Below are 16,698 nucleotides of genomic sequence, written 5' to 3'. Positions count from 1 at the left end.
GCAAGTGCTGTTGCTTCATCGCTGACCACAAAATTCAGCCTGTTAACCTTTGATTTATCAGCACACCAATGAGGCTGTTCCAACGACCTTCTCACAAATACATGTTAGAGGGCGCCATTTACTAACAGTGAAAAGTCAACTGGCTTTTAAAAAATTGGACTTACTGTTGTCTCATCATTGGAATGTTCACACAGTTAGCTGCTGCCACGGCAACAAAAGGGACCCAGCGGGCCAATAAAGGTGGAGCTTTCTGGGGAAGGAACATTAAAGCGAAACATTCAGTCATAGAGAAACAGGTGCATAAACCCCCTTAGTTAATTGTCTACCAAGACATTCAGCTCATTTCTCCTAGTTCTGACAAAAGGTCGTCGACCTGAAACATAGAATCTGTTTCTCTCTCCACAGATGCTGCCTGACCCGCTGAGTATTTCCAGCATTTTCTGCTTTTAATTAAGATTTCCAGCATCTGCAGTATTTTACTTTCATTCAACTAATTTTCAACTTGCACTTCTGCTGGTGCTTAAAGGGTTTGCTTTCTGTATCAAAGAAGAGTGTGTGAACCAATCAGTGACTATCCTTCTGTAAAGTTACTCCAGTTAGGAAACAACTTCAGTAAAACTTCCAAGAATTCCACTTAGTCACGAGAAGACACTCTTTGCAACAGGGAAGCAGGACTCTTAAATTTAAATAGGCCCCCGTTTTTCTACTGCAGGAGCTCAGAACTGAGCCCCGGGTCATCCCACAAAGTAAATGCCCCCGGCCCAGTATCACTTGCATTGCCAGTACCCACTGCATCTTCTCATTCAGCCAATTTCTTATCTATGTCCAAGTTTTACCTGGGATACCCACTGCCTTTAGCTTGCATGAAAGCCTTTCATGTGAAAGTCTAACGTCTGGGATTTCCAATATCCACGTGAGATCTCACTGCCTCAAAACAGCCAAGGAAATTGGCGAGATGGGATCTTTCCCTTTTGAAACTGTTATTTATGAGGTTATTTTCGGTAGATACACCTCTATTATTTTGACAGTTACTGATGCAAGACGACAGTTACCTGACTTTGTTTTATCACTTTGCTGGTTACCAATGTCATTAATTTCAGTTGTAGAACATTCTACGATTGTTGGTGTGCTGCCAATGTCTTCTCTTGTAAACAATTCCAGGATGTCACCATTTAATACATTAATTTTGGGGATAGTTTATCCTCAATTTCAATCCTGATAACATCTTTCATGGAATCACAGAATGATACAGCACAGGAGGCCATTCGGCCCATCTTGCCTGCTCTTTGGTAGAGCTATCCAATTAATTTCACTCCCTGCTCTTTCCTCATAGCCCTATCTTTACTTTCCCTTCAAGTATTCATCCAGTTATCGTTTGAAAGTTGCTGCTGAATCTGCTTCCGCCACCCTTTCAGGCCATGCATTCCAGATCAACAACTAGCAGAGTGCAAAAAAAGTTTCATCACCTTCTTGCAGTTATGTTTTTATTATAACCGAATCTATAGCTAAGTCCATTTCACTGCCATTTTTATATTCTGTTGGAAGTCTTTCCTTTGGTTTTCCTCATCTTGCTCCCAACAGGCTTTGCACAGTTTGTTTTCCCTGATTCTTTCTCTTTGCAATGTCTCATGAATCCATTGAAGGTGTTTTTGCTTTCATCTTCAAGCTGCACTGACTAGTCCTTGCTATGTACTTATCCAGCATGCCGAGCAGAATGTCCTTGAATGAATTCTATTTGTCCTTGACTGAAGTTTTCCTACGTATTATCCCAACTGCCCCCATCCCATCCCGCCAATACAGTTACTTTCTTCCCACATTGCATTGAAGTTGGCTTTTTTATTATTTAAAGCCCAGGCTTTATCTGTTATCTTCCTAAGTTGCTGGTTTTTGCCTTTCTTGAACTTCGAGGATTTGGAGGTTTGGAAAAGACTGTTCTTTGTGGGCTTTCTATATTGGTAGGTAAATCCTAATGCAGAACAATTAGATCTTTTATTGCCTGCAGTTTGAGATGAATTCAAATCAATGGGAGGACGAGTTTTAACTTCCATTGTGGAATGCAAGGCTCAATAACGTGCGAACAAGAAATACATGAGGAGAAAAAAAAACTCTCTCCTGTCCTAAATCATCTTGTTCCTGGGCATCTGGTACTGACAAAACTGTATTGGTTTCATTTTAAGGTAATCAAGGTTCAGATAAGCTTTAAACTTGAATACAATATCAATATCGTAGAAATGGACCGGAGATGTTAGCCAGAATTTTACGGCACCCTCTCCAACCCATCCCGCCCCCCCCCCCCCCCATCCCCCATAGCCATGGGAGTGGGCCAAAAAGTGAGGGTGGGAGATTGTAAAATTATGTAAAATGGCAGGGTTGTTGCGCCCATCGCCGATTTGCCCCCGCTGCTATCTTACCAGTGGTGGGGGAGGTGACCCGCCCTTAGTCCAATTGAGGGAATGGGGGTGGGGGTGGGGGGTTGGTGAGAGCCCCCCGAACGGACTGGCACCAGGCAACGTGTCAGTTGTAGGACGCTGTTCCCATTGCCAGACATTGTGAAGATGAGTTCAGGGGGCTAGGACGGCTGCCTGCCCCTACGAAGCAGGCAGGCAATGAGGCTCATTAAGAGCCTATTAGAGGTAAGTATAGGAGGCCAAATGGGATTTTTCAGTCAGCCTCGAGTTTCTCGGCATCACGGGAGGCAGATCAACTGCCTGGAGAAAGGCACCAGGTGGCAGGGCCCCCCGCCCTGTAGACCACCCTGTAGAAAAATTGCTCCCCCCACCCACCCCACAGTGGTGGCCTGGCTGCTTTTTGTGTTTTTTATTTAAAGTTTTTAAATAAGTAGCTGACAGGGCACCTTCTTGTTGAGGCTCCCTCTCAGTTACTTACCTTGGACTGCAGCTGGGTGCTTCTCTGAAGCTGGAAGGCCTCTGATTGGACCTCCAGCTTGTCGAGCCTGCCTACCACCCTATATTGGACAGGAAATCCATCTCCATGCTATATAAGGGCGTACGCGAAAATCTTAATTTCAAATCAGTTTCCCACCGCAGGCGGGTTTCTAACCTGAAAATAAACCTGGCTCCTGTTTCACGCCTCCGTTGCAAAATTCAGCCCAACGTGAGGGACCCCAGGAGGAATGAAAATCCACAGCAACACCCCACAACCTGCAGTGCACCGCACTGAAGCATTTCCTATTTCTATATAGGGTGTGGCAGGAATGGAGGAGGAAGAGAAGAAAAGCTACGACTGCTCAAAACTTCTTAAGACAAATCTCTACAGACGGGGGTTCTCCATTGTACCTTTGTGTATAGATTCAATCCAACTGCGGTTGCTAGGGCAGTGCTGGTTGCAGTCAAATATGCTACTCCTATTTGTCTAAACATAGGAAAGGAGAGAAAGTTTATTAAAAAGTGAATCTCAGCACTTATAATTGATTATAGCATATAATTTTTTTACTGGAATATTTTTATTTCATCAGCAGACACTTGTTAACAGTTTAGGACAGCTCGCAATGTGGAATCTATCGGGTCAGTTTTCCTCATACTCTAGTTAGGCAAGTGCACACCATCAGACATGACCTGAACCCAAATGCATTTCCAAGATCAGATCATCATAATGGGCCAGACGTCCCCAGGGCAGGCCCACACCTGGCAGCAAAGTACCCTTCTCAGACCCTCCGATGTGAAGAAGGCCCAAGGCCTAACTCTGGATCATCCTCCAAAACAGACTCCACCTAATGTTGAGGAAACAAAGTGAGGTGGCAGGGGGAGAGGTTGCCATTTAGGAAGCCGCAGAAGTCCTACAACAGTGCAAAGGTATCAGAGCTCTCCAGACCATTATTCTTTGCTTTGCACCCAGAGCTTGGGGGTATTGCAAAAGAATAAGTCAAAAAGAGAACGACTTGCATGCAACACGATTAAGAACAGAAAATCTCAATTATTTCATTCTGGTCATGAAATCTGAATTATTGAATTTCTGATGAAAATTATTGTTCCTCTGGTGGCTTGATTGGTAAAAGGCAAAGGGTAACTGACGGTCCAGGTCTGGTCACCAGTCTGTGCCGGGTTAGTGGGCACCAACAAAGCTGGCAGTAGGGGTGCTACAATTACCCCACAGCATCCCCTTGCTAAGAGGACGATAAACACAATAGCCAGGGTTCTTCTTACCCCTGATCAGTGATCCTCAACAGAAAGTGCACTTCCTAGAAGCACACAGCACAGAAAGAGGCCATTCGGCCCATCGTGCCTGTGCTGCCTCTTTGTAAGAGCTATCTAATTGGTCCCACCCCCTGCTCTTTCACCATAGTTCTGCAAATTTCTCCTTTTCAAACATTGATCCAAATTTCCTTTTGAAAGTTACTACTGAATCTGCTTCCACTGCCCTTTCAGGCAGCACATTAGAGATGATCAAAAATTCTCCTCTTCTCCCCTTTGGCTCTTTTGTCAATTACCTTCAATCTGGGTCCTCTGGTTACACTGGATCTTCCAGCCAGTGGAAACAGTTTCTCCTTATTTACTCTATCAAAATTCCTCATAATTTTGAATGCCTCTATTTTGAACAGTGGAGTGGATTAGATTTGCCTGTGATGCCTCCCACAGTCAAATAATATGTTGACATTTGCTGTCTAGACTCAAGCAAAGAATGGGCGCTTGGGTGAGGAAGCTGGTGTCTGCTGGTCTGCATGACAGCAGCAGACAAGGTCACCAAGAGAGAAGGAAAGGGAAGAAAACACTGGCAAGCTGTTTTGCTTTGACAAAGAACACAACAGCTGCACTGCAAAAACCAAACAGAACTGCCAGCTCCAATAATAACAGTACAAAACGTTCTGCTTTTATGGATAAAATCAACCAGTTTTCTGGCTCTATTGGTAACTTGCTGCCTGTGGATGAACAAAGGAGGCAGAGACAGTGACGAATTGGGACTAAAACACTTACTTTGTGCTTATTGGTGATGCTGCATTCCTATTGGTGTAGTTAACCAAGGCATTGAACGACTGGTTCACCCACTGCCAAAATACCACAGCTGGAACTGTTCTGAAAGGAAAATACTGGTCACAGCGGTCACAGCAGCGGCAGAGAAAGACCATTCAAATACATAGATGTAACATAAAACATCAGTAGCTGCAATATGATTTGCAGCATAGCAAATTACCAAATCTCAAACATCCTACCACGGGATTGCTGCAATGCACAATGACAGGTGATCCTCTGGTCAGCTTGGCTTGGTGTTGGTAGCACTCTGGCCTCTGGATCAGAAGTTTGTGGGTTTAAGAGCCAGAGCAGGATATCAGCAATATTTCAAAAGGTGCCACATGAGAGGTTGTTACACTAAGTTAGGGGTCATGGAATTAGGGTAATATATTAGCATGGACTGAGGATTGGTTAACGGACAGAAAATAGAGAGTAGGAATAAATGAGTAATTTTCAGGATGGCCACTATAATTAGTGGAGTGCCGCAATGATGAGTGCTTGGACCCGAGCCATTTACAACCTACACTGGTGATTTAGATGAGGGGACCCAATGTAACAAATCCAAGTTTGCTGACGATACAAAGCAAGGTGAGATAGCAAGCTGAGAGGAGGACCTAAAGACTTGCAAACCGGTTAAGTGATTCTGCCATCTTCTTGCCCATGGAATATAATGTGGGGAAGTATGAAATTATTGGTAGGAAGAATGGAAGAGCAGAATTTTTTTTTTTAAAAGGTGAAAGTCTAGTAAATGTTGGAAATCAGAGGGAATTGCGTGTCCTTGTACATGAATCATGGAAAGTTAATGTGCAGCAGGCAATTAGCAAGGCAAATGGTATGTTAGCCTTTTATTGCAAAAGGGTTACAGTATAAGATTAAGGAAGTTTTACTGCGTTTATAGAGGCTTTGGAGAGACCACACCTGGAATACTGATCTCCCTACCTAAGGAAGGATATACTTGTCTTAAATGGGATGCAAGAAAGTTTCACTTGATTGATTCCTGGAATGAAAGGGCTGTCCTACAGATTGAGTAGAATGGGCCTATATTTAGAGGAATGAGAGATGATTTCATCAAAATGTATAAAGTTCTTAGAAGGCTTAACAAGATAGCCGCTGAGAGGCTGTTTCCTCTGGCTGGAGAGTCTTGAACTAGTGGTCATAGTCTCAGGATAAAGGATCGGCCATTTAGGACTGAGAAGAGGCAAAATTTCTTCACTCAGAGGGTTGTGAATCTTTGGAATTCTCTACCTCAGAGAGCTGTGGATGCTCAGTCGTTGAGTATATTCAAGGCTGAGATGGACAGATTTTTGACCACTAAGGAATCAAGGATCGGGGATATGGCAGGTAAGAAGAGTTGAGATAGACGATCAGCCGTGATCTTGTTGCATGGCAGAGGAGGCTCGAGGGGCAATGTGGCTTATTCCTGCACTTATTTCTTATGTTCTTAAAATGCTTTATGTGCAATGAATGACTTTGAAGAGGGTTGAAATGGAATGACTGTTGCTATGTAAACAAACATGTTAGTCATTTTGCACACAAAGCTCCACAAACAGCAATGAGAAGAACGACCTCTTAACCTGTTTTTGGTGGCATTGGCAGGTAAAAGAACAAACAAACTTGCATTTACATAGTGCCACTCGCATCCTCAGGATCTCCCAAATCACTTCACAGTCAATGTAGTGCTGTCACTGTTAATATTGGAGCCAATTAATACACAGCAAAGTGCAACAAACAGTTATGAGATCAATGATCAGGTAATCTGTATTAGTGATGTGCCTTGAGGATAAATATTGGCCAGAACACTGGGAATGGACATCCTGCTCTTTTTTTATTTTTTCATGGGATGTGGGCATTGCTGGCAAGGCCAGCACTTGGTGCCCATCCCCAATTGCCCTTGGGAAGGTTATGGTGAGCCACCTTCCAGAACCGTATAGCCCATTGACTTTTCTGTGGCAATTGAGTGGCTTGCTGGGCCATTTCAGAGGGCAGTTAAGAGGCAACCACATTGCTGTGGGTCTGGAGGCACATGTAGGCCAGACCAGGTAAGGCCGGCAGATTTCCTTTCCCAAAGGGCATTAATGAACTAGATGGGCTTTTACGACAATCAATGATAGTTTCATGGCACCACTACATTTCAATTACATTTTATTACAATTTATTGATTACATTTAAATGTCACCAGCTGCCTTGGTGGGATTTGAACCCATGTCCCCAGGTTATGAGCCTGGGCCTGTGGGTTTCTAGTTCAGTGACATTACCAATATGCCACCATCTCCCATGGGAGTTATTAAATTCACCTCTTACTAAAAGTACACAAAATAAATGGGAACAATCTACAGGAACTGACACAGGATTGGGAGTTCATGGTTTGACTGGAAAATACCCTAATCTATTAGCACAGTGTAAAACAGCGGTGGAAAAGGCAGATAAGATATCAGGATGTATAGATTGAGCACTGACGTTTGAGGCAGTAATAACTGGTATGCAGAAAGGACTGCTCCACCTCCACCTTGACTTTTGTGCACCATACCATCAGGGGACATCCTGGTCTTGGAGGGGAATACAAATGGCAACCAAGTTCATAAACGTGATTCAGCACCAGTGCAATGAGAGAAGACCATGCAGACTAGAGAACTTTTACACTGGACAAAGAGGGTGTCTTACTGAGTGTCATGCAGGCCCCCACCTGCCAAGAATGAGGTGCAAATATTTCGCCACACGGACATTAAATTTTAAAATTGTTGCTGGGAAGAAAAGAAGGCCTATTACGAGGGGTTGCTAAGCCCCAGACTGGAAATACTGGAAATTTTTTTCATATTAGCAGACCAGTATTGGAACAAAGGAACCAGTCCCTGCCCCATTACACAAACAGACATGGTCAGACCAGTTTAGGCACATGACTAACTAGCTGTTGCAGTTTTTTGAATTTGAACTTGCCGCAGGGTTTTAAATTGGCAGAGGAAAGCTGTTTGCTCCTGGACTGGAAAAGACCTCTCTCCTGTCTGCTCTTATCTCGTCCTCACCAGCTTTGGAATCCATTGAAGACATATGAACCCCGAGAGAGAAAAGTCTCCTACAGTGAACAAGGTTTAAGAAGAATACTGGACCCCAACGAAAAGCAAGATCTATTTACAAGCAAGGACTACAGCGAGCTCGAAGCACAGTAACAAAAACCCCTATTCAGAGATTGTCTCAAACCTCTTCACTATTTTTCTTCTGCTCTTTTCTGTCTCTATTTGCATGTGTGTATCGCGTATGCATGCTAGCGTGATGCACGGCGTGTATCCATAGGCGTTAACCGAATTAGAGTTTTAATAAATTTCACTTTTCTTCTTTAAACCTAAGAAAGTCTGTTTGTGCTCATCTCTTTGCCTTATAATTGGAAAGTGGTGAACAAGGATTCACCAAAGGGGAGCTCAAAACACAGTGTGTTTAAAAACAAAAGACCAGCTGAAGGCTAAAGGGACCCCTAGACACCTCACTCATCTGGTCGTAACACTGAGGTATTTAAGAGATGGCAATGTAGTTCAAGCCCAGACAAGGAAAGGCAGATACAGTTAAGAGATAACAGAGGTGAAACCTGACTTGAAGTCAATAATGCTGTATATGGGATAGGGCATACAATTGGTGTCAGAAGCAGTATTGCCCTTTTTGCATTCTCACCCAACATCTTCACAGAGGGAGGTTGATATGTGGAACTACCGACCATAAGTGGATGATGATATACACACCAGTATCATTTAGTGACATGGGTAATTGTGGTCTCCTGAAATTTGCCTTATGGAGCTAGAGAAGAAATTCCAGAGATTTTCCTGAAATTGGTCATTTTTTTTGGCCAGGAATTAGCACTACAAGTGAATGGAGAGGATGATGCATGAGGGTATTGATTGCACTATGGTGGGTGGGTGAAGGGCAACAGCTCTTATTGTAACTCCCCTAATGCCTTAGTGTGTAAGTAGGTCAACTATTACAGACTCGAAGTTCACAAATTCAATTCCCCATCTGTACTTTTTTTTATTCATTCATGGGATTTGGGCATCGCTGGCCAGGCCAGCATTTATTGCCCATCCCTAATTGCCCTTGAGAAGGTGGTGGTGAGCTGCCTTCTTGAACCGCTGCAATCCATTTGGGGTAGGTATACCCACAGTGCTGTTAGGAAAGGAGTTCCAGCATTTTGACCCAGCGACAGTGAAGGAATGGCGATATAGTTCCAAGTCAGGACGGTGTGTGACTTGGAGGGGAACTTTCAGGTGGTGGTGTTCCCATGCATTTGCTGCCCTTGTCCTTCTAGTTGGTAGAGATCGTGGGTTTGGAAGGTGCTGTTTAAGGAAATTACTATTGCTGGTGATGAACGATCACCAGTCTTTCTTGGCACATTTGTATCAATAAGCTGCAGGGGGGAATAAAACACACTTAAGCCAATATTCTTTAGTGTTGTGTCAAACCTTATGTAAACCTTCTTATGTAATGCATTTATCTCACCTTCACTGATGCTGAATCTCTTCTCCACACTTTGCTACCTCTAGATTCAACTTTTTCAATGCCCTTTTCCCAACTCATCCAAAACCTCACCTCAGCATCCTGTCCTGCACTGAGCCTTGCTTGCACATCACTGTTATCCTCACCAACCTCCATTATCTCCCCATCCTCATTGAAATCAAAATCTTCATTCTCATATACAAACCCCTTCCCCAGCCTCACCCCATCCCACCACCAATCCATGGCCTTCTGTCCTCTGACACTGGTCTTTTGGACATCCGATAATCCTCCTCCGTCTACGCCAGCATCAATGGTGGAATCTTCAGCCGTCTAGCCCGTACTCTCTACAACACCCTCCCCTTTGGCAAGTGGGCTGGTAGAAGCCACATTAAGGCTTGCCTTACAACAGCGACAGTTTTCAGGGATTCTACTCTATACTATTTAGCATAAAGAGCACCAAGAAGGTGAGTTTCGTTTATTCACATTTTACTAAATTAACTATGTTTATAACAAGCGGAAAAAAACCTGAAATGACCTAAATAGTTCAAGGATTTAATTTCTCTATAAATAAGCTACAAGCCTCTGACTTTACAGCCACTTGCAAGGACGAATATAGGCTGGTATATGGAAATATAAAGATCTTTGCATCAGTAAACTCCTGGCTCAGGGCTGTGTTGATTTACCGCACATGACGGTACAGAGTCAAAGTCAGAGGCAAGATTAGAAAGAAAGAACGGCAAACAATGTTGCTCAGGAACCTTTTCTGTCCATTTTGCTTTAATGTACAACTTATAAAGATGTTCACTTATAGACTCATTAGTATCTTCACTGCTTTTCCTTGTTCAAACCGTATTTGTTTTCAAATAAACCTTTTTAAAAAATACAAAAATGGAGGTACAAATGAATGATTTACTCAAAGAAACTTTGGTCAAAAGAGGCCAGTCAGCCCATCATATCTGTGCTGATGCTAACTCCCACCACTATTACAGAGGGGTGGGACTCATTTCCTTGGAGCCACATTATCTCCAAGCACTGGCAATTTTTCACTTCAAGCTCAGGCAACTCAGTTTTATTTACATTCAATGGGGGTGAAATTCAAACTTCCCAATTCTCCCTTCCATTCAAGTTCGCGTGGAAGTTGGATGGGGTGCATAACAGGCGGCCAATCAAGTGCCACCTGTACGGTATCTCACCAAAGTTGAATTTCACTTCATTATTTCTCACTTGTTGGCTTGTTTTGTGGCAAAAGAGCCGGCGAGGAGATGAAGAGAAAGTATTTTTACATATTGAGTTGTTACGATCTGGAATGCACTGTCTGACAGGGCTGTGGAAGCAGATTCAATACAGACTTTCAAAACAAAATTGGATATATATTTGAAATGCTTCATGCTTCGTCTATACAAAGCCCTGGTTAGACCACACCTGCAGTATTGTGAGCAGTTCTGGGCACCACACCTTAGGAAGGATAAATTGGCCTCGGAGGGAGTGCAGCATAGATTTACTAGGATACGTGGACTCCAATGGTTAAGCTACGAGGTGAGATTAAACAAACTAGGATTGTATTCCCTAGAATTTAGAAGATTAAGGGGTGATTTGATTGAAATTTCTAAGATATTAAGGAGCATGGACAGGGTCGATTGGAAGAAACAATTTCCGCTGGTTGGGGAGTCTAGGACTAGGGGCCATAGTCAAATAATTAGAGCCAGATCTTTCAGGAGTGAAATTAGGAAACATTTCTTCATACAAAGTGGTTTGGCAATCTCTTATGCAAATGGCAATTGATATTAGATCAATTATTAATTTTAAATCTGAGATTGATAGATTTTTGGTATCCAAAGGTATTAACGGATATGGGGGAAATGGTGGGTATATGGAGTTAGGTCACAGATCAGGCATGATCTCACTGAATGGTGGAACAGTCTTGAAGGATAAATGGCCTTATCTTATTCCTATAAAAAGGAAAACAATTGCAGGGCTATGGGGAAACAGCAGGGGAGTGGGACTAATTAGGTAGCTCGTTCCAAGCGCCAGCACAGGCACAATGCAGCGAATGCCCTCCTGCTATGAGGTTGATAGGTAAATTGGCCATTATAAATTGTCACTAGTATAGGTAGGTGGTAGGGAAATATAGGGACAGGTGGGGATGTTTGGTGGGAATATGGGATTAGTGTAGGATTAGTCTAAATGGGTGGTTGATGTTCGGCACAGACTCGGTGGGCCGAAGGGCCTGTTTCAGTGCTGTATCTCTAATCTAATCTAATCTAATTCCATGATTCTGTTGTGTGGCCTAGAGATTTGGAAAGAGTTGGTTTTAGCACTGTTGCATTAACCCTAAATTCATTAGCATCACCAACTTGAGTTATATGAGAATTAATGGGAGCATGGATTTAAACTCTATACTTAGCCTCCGAAGCACCTATAGGTGCAAACCTATATGGTCCGAGATGATAAAAGCTTGAATACCTCTGCTTTATTCTTCACTCCCTGCTCTTTTCCCTTGTCTTTTAATATTTTCTAATTCCCTTTAAACGGTTTGATTGTCTTGGCTTCCATAGCATTCTGTATACTAAAAACTCTTTACGTGAAGAAATCCTTCTGATTTCCCCTTCACACTTTCAGTACCAATACTGAGGTCATGCCCCCTTGTTAGTGATTCACCGACCATTGGAAATAATCTTTAATTATTTGTCCTCTGAAACTCTCTCAGAACAGTTCAATTCCATCTCATTTAATCATTTCTGCTCCATTGAATACAGACTTAGGATTCAACTGATGTTCATAGATATTACCAGGATAGATCACTGTACTGCTACCCATCAGTTATCCATTGCAATAATATTCCACAAGCATTTCCAAGGGCATAAAGTGGAGTATTTAATTGATTGAAAATGTTTAAGATTGGAGATACAATGCAGATATCATACAAAAACAGCATCACAGCACGACATGAATGCAGCAGTTTCAACAGATAGATCTATTATAAGCTTCTCTTAAGTGAGCATAGAAGTAGTTTTACATCTGTGTATCAACACCACCTTTTAGGAATGAAAACAGAAAGTGCTGGAAAGACTCAGCATCGATTCTGATGAAAGGTCATGTTAACGGTTTCTCTCTCCACAGATGCTGCCAGACCTGCTGAGTATTTCCAGCATTTTCTGTTTTCATTTCAGATTTCCAGCATCCGCAGTATTTTGCTTTCGTGCCATCTTTTAGGATCCTGTTTTTGGAGAGTTTTTTTCCATGTACCCTTTCCACAGTTCTTAATGGTTCATTATTGATCCCCCAACCAACATTACTAAAACAGATTATCTGGTCATTATCACATTGCTGTTTGTGGGAGCTTGCCACTTATAAATTGGCTGTTGCGTTTGCTATATTCCAACAGTGACTACACGTCAAAAGTACTTCATTTGGCTGTAAGCCACTTTGAAGCATCCAGAGTTGTGAACAAAGTTATATAAATCCAAGTTCTATCTATCTTTATTAGCGATTGGATTTGGAATTTTCCTACTCTATACAGATTAGCTATGGCTGGATAAACTCACTGACCAATCGGTTCGCAATGTATCTGTGGACCAAATCTTATGGCAGTACCTGTAAAACTGCAGCATGAAACCAGTGATAGCCATACCACCAGGGACCTGAAATGACATTCGCCCTATTAAGTTCATCCTCTCTCCACTGTCAGGGTGGAATGCAGAGTCGTACAGTTTCTTTGCGTAGTACAACCGCTCCTCCGTCGTTCCTGGGGGCACAGTGCCAGCTCTGGAAAATAAAATGATGCAAACAATGCACATAGAGTCACAGAGTCATAACGGCACAGAAGGAGGGCATTCAGCCCATTGAGTCCATGCCGGCTCTCTCTAGAGCACTCCAGTCAGTCCCATTCCCTTGCTCTAAATGATGTGAGGGCTGTTGAGAGTGTGCAGAGGAGATTTACCGGAATGGTTCCAGGGATTGAGGGATTTTAGCTACAAGATTAGATTGGAGAAGCTGGGGTTGTTCTTCTTGGAGCAAAGGAGATTGAGGGAAGATTTGATAGAGGTGTACGAGATTGACAGGTTCGAATAAGGCAGACAAAGAAAAACTGTTCCCATTAGCTGATGGTATAAGAACTAGGGAACACAGATTTAAGGTTTTGGGCAAGAGATGCAGTGGGGATGTGAGGAAAAACCTTTTTATGCAGCAAATGGTACTGACCTGGAACTCGCTGCCTATGAATGTGGTGGAAGCAGAGACAATTGAGTGGTTTCAAAAGGAAATTGGATGGGCACTTGAGGAAAGTAAACTTGCAGCGCATTGTCAAATTCTTTCTTTCAGATTTGCCTTTCTTCCAGTGCCTTAGGTGAGTCAATGTGTGGCACCACAACAGTGGCGGTGGTCCCTGTAATACTCAGAATGGTAACTTTCCAATCTCAACCACAAGATCTGGATCTGAGATAGACACACAATAACAACAGCAGCCTGCATTCATATAGCACCTTTAACATAGTAAAATGTCCCAAAGTACTTCACTGCAGTGTAATCAGGCAAATATTGACACCAAACCGAAGGAGACATTAGGGCAGGTGACAAGCTTAGTTACAAATAGCCAGGTTTTAAGCAACATCTTTAAAGGATGCGAGACGGAGAAGTTTAGGGAGGGAAGTCCAGAATTTAAGACTGAGATGGCTGCAGGCACAGCCAAAGGTGGGGTGAGGGAGTGAGAGATGCACAAGAAGCCTGAGTTAGAGGAATGCGGAACTGTCAAAAGGTTTTAGAGGCTCCTCCAAGTTTAGACTTGCCATTTTTGATTTATTTTAAAATCCTAATTCATTGGTTTCTCCTCATTCAAATTCCTCCATCCCACACACATATTATGAAAAACCAACCCAACAAATCGCTCCCAAACCTCTGCCAAGGCTGCGACATTCAAGCCCTGCAGGTGATGTGGACAAGAGTCTTCCATCACAGGGTCTAGCTAGGAGGAAAGGCAGAAAAAGATGAGCTATTCACCTTTGAATGGGTTCCTCACAGAAGGTATGGAGATAGCAGATTTTCTAGAAAAGGTAAATCTGTAATAGTGCTTTAAGTTAACCTCCAACAATAGGAGAAGGAGACAAACTGGTGTAGAGCAAACAGAGAACTGGTGTCAAGAAATTCTTCATCTAGTGTGTGATCAACACTTGAAATAAAAGTCTAGTTAGAATAGGGAGGCTGGAATATATTTTTGTAGCAGAATCATTTGACAAACAGTTGGATGCTGTGATGGGGAATGACAAGTTGGCTGGTGGATTAATGAGCTACAACAAAGCAATGGTTTTCCTCATTTATGACTATCTTGTAATCTTGAGAATGAAACAGCCTGAAATCCTTCTAACACCACTGAGGTACAGGTTTCCATGTAACATACTAAACAGATGGACTGGATGGCCTTGTCTTATGCCCGACATCTCTTATGTATCCTGCATTTTGCCTCCACATTCTTCGCAGAACAATCTGATTTAGGCTTTTTGTTTTAGTTTACAGTTAAGTGATTTGAGTTAGCCTGTACGCATGAAAGGTCCCATAAACAATGAAAATGTTTGTTTCTGAATTATATGAGTGTCAATACATCATCTGCGCTAGCTTTATCCTAAATGTGGAGATAAAAATTTGAAAGCAGATAAGTTCATGATGTTTGCTGTGATCCGTGAGACAGACAGACAGACAGACAGACAGTCTACTAACATGACCGGTCCTAAGTCACAAATCCAATATTCCTAAAGATTTTGGTCATAGTCAACATATCATCAGGTCTTGTATTACACAATATCTTCAAATATGCGCAACTGAAATTCAGCAGGGGGATTGCAAATCAGAGGCTACAAATTGAAGGTAATTGGCAAAAGAACCAGAGGGGCGATGAGTAGAATTATTTTATGCAGCAAGTTGTTATGACCCGGAATGCACTGACTGATAGGGTGGCAGAAGCAGATTCAATATTAAGTTTTAAAAGGGAATTTGATAAATACTTGAAGGGGAAAACATTTGCAGGGCTAGGGGGGAAGAGTAAGGGAGTGGAACTAATTGGATAGCTCTTTCAAAGAGCCAGCACAAACAAAATGGGCCAAATAGCCTCCTTCTGTGCTGTACCATTCTATGACAATGTTATACTTAGGCAGGTTTTCACCTCGACACTGGGAGTAACCTTTCTCACACAGAGAACTGCCAATAAGGGAAGAAGCATCATTCCCAGGTCAATCTCATCTGATTGTAAGGTTCCACCTGAAGCATTAGTTGCTCACCAATCTACAGTGCATTTTCTGGCTTTAATTTCAGGTTTAGTGTGTGTGCTTTTCCTCTTTGATCTCTAGAATGTTTCAGGAGTGGTCATTATCAGATTACAGATGCTTTTTTTCTCACATATGTCCATATTTTAGCGACTGCTACTTATCTTGAGGGGTTCAGACATGCCTTGGGTGGTGGCGTTGTCTGTTTTCCATTCTCTGCATCATTATCAAGCAGTTCTGCTATCTTGCTATCCTACAACTGTGTTTGGTCTTATTGGAATTTATTCTTTCAGCTTTTTAATTTATTTTCTTTTGAAGCGTGGGAAAGAAGGGAAAGTCATTATCCCCGAGGAAAGGGTAGGTTAGCGAGGTCACGACGACAATGCAAATAAAAAGCTAAGTGATTCTACAACATTTTGCCTCCAAGAGATTTGTGGAAAATAGCTAATGCTGTTCCAAATCCTGAAAAATGTTGGAAATATAATCCTGGGAATCATAGGCCTGTTTACTTAGCATCTGTAGTATGAAAAGTATTTGAGTCTATCAATCAACACATTTAATGGAAATGAAGGTGATAATTCAGTAGTTTTACAAAGGATTGGTCATTGGTAACAAATTTCCTGAATTCCTCTGAGGGTGAAACAGTATGTGGGAAAGTAATGCACATTGGATATCTAGTCTTACAGAAAGCAAGGATGTTATCTTATCGATCAGAGACTGAAGAGGGGTTAGAAGAAGGGTCAAGCTTGATGGGCTGAATGGCTTCTTCGTACTCCCTTGTTTGCCTATGTAACAACAGCACTGCACTTCATAATAATTCATCAAGCTTTGGAGTATGATAAGACCTTTCTAAATGCAAATGCTTTTTCTCTTATTTCATCGATATTATCTTAAAAGGAATGTGTTCCTTCCATTAAAATCAGAACGTCGAAGAACAGAGATCCAACATAGCAACACTTCAGACAAGGTTGGATAGCCTGTGTGCATCACCTGCCCAACCACCC

The 16,698-nt window shown here is 42.4% G+C and overlaps 1 protein-coding gene across 2 annotated transcripts in view; it reads right to left on the bottom strand.

Moving 5' to 3' along the window:
• The window catches only part of sfxn2 (sideroflexin 2), an 86,190-nt gene that overhangs the window by 49,279 nt on the left and 20,213 nt on the right, over window positions 1-16,698 (bottom strand). For both annotated transcript variants that reach the window (XM_068053066.1, XM_068053067.1), the window contains exons 3-6: window positions 13,038-13,208; window positions 4,932-5,030; window positions 3,297-3,372; window positions 165-250 (exon numbers count right to left, since the gene is read on the bottom strand). In XM_068053066.1, the coding sequence (XP_067909167.1) occupies window positions 165-250; window positions 3,297-3,372; window positions 4,932-5,030; window positions 13,038-13,208 (432 nt within the window). The remainder of the gene's footprint in view (window positions 1-164; window positions 251-3,296; window positions 3,373-4,931; window positions 5,031-13,037; window positions 13,209-16,698) is intronic.

Source organism: Heterodontus francisci, chromosome 20 (genome assembly GCF_036365525.1).
Source record: "Heterodontus francisci isolate sHetFra1 chromosome 20, sHetFra1.hap1, whole genome shotgun sequence".
NCBI classification, from domain to species: Eukaryota; Metazoa; Chordata; class Chondrichthyes; order Heterodontiformes; family Heterodontidae; genus Heterodontus; species Heterodontus francisci.
Note: the sequence above shows the minus strand (reverse complement) of the source record. Positions and strands in the feature narration are given on the sequence as shown.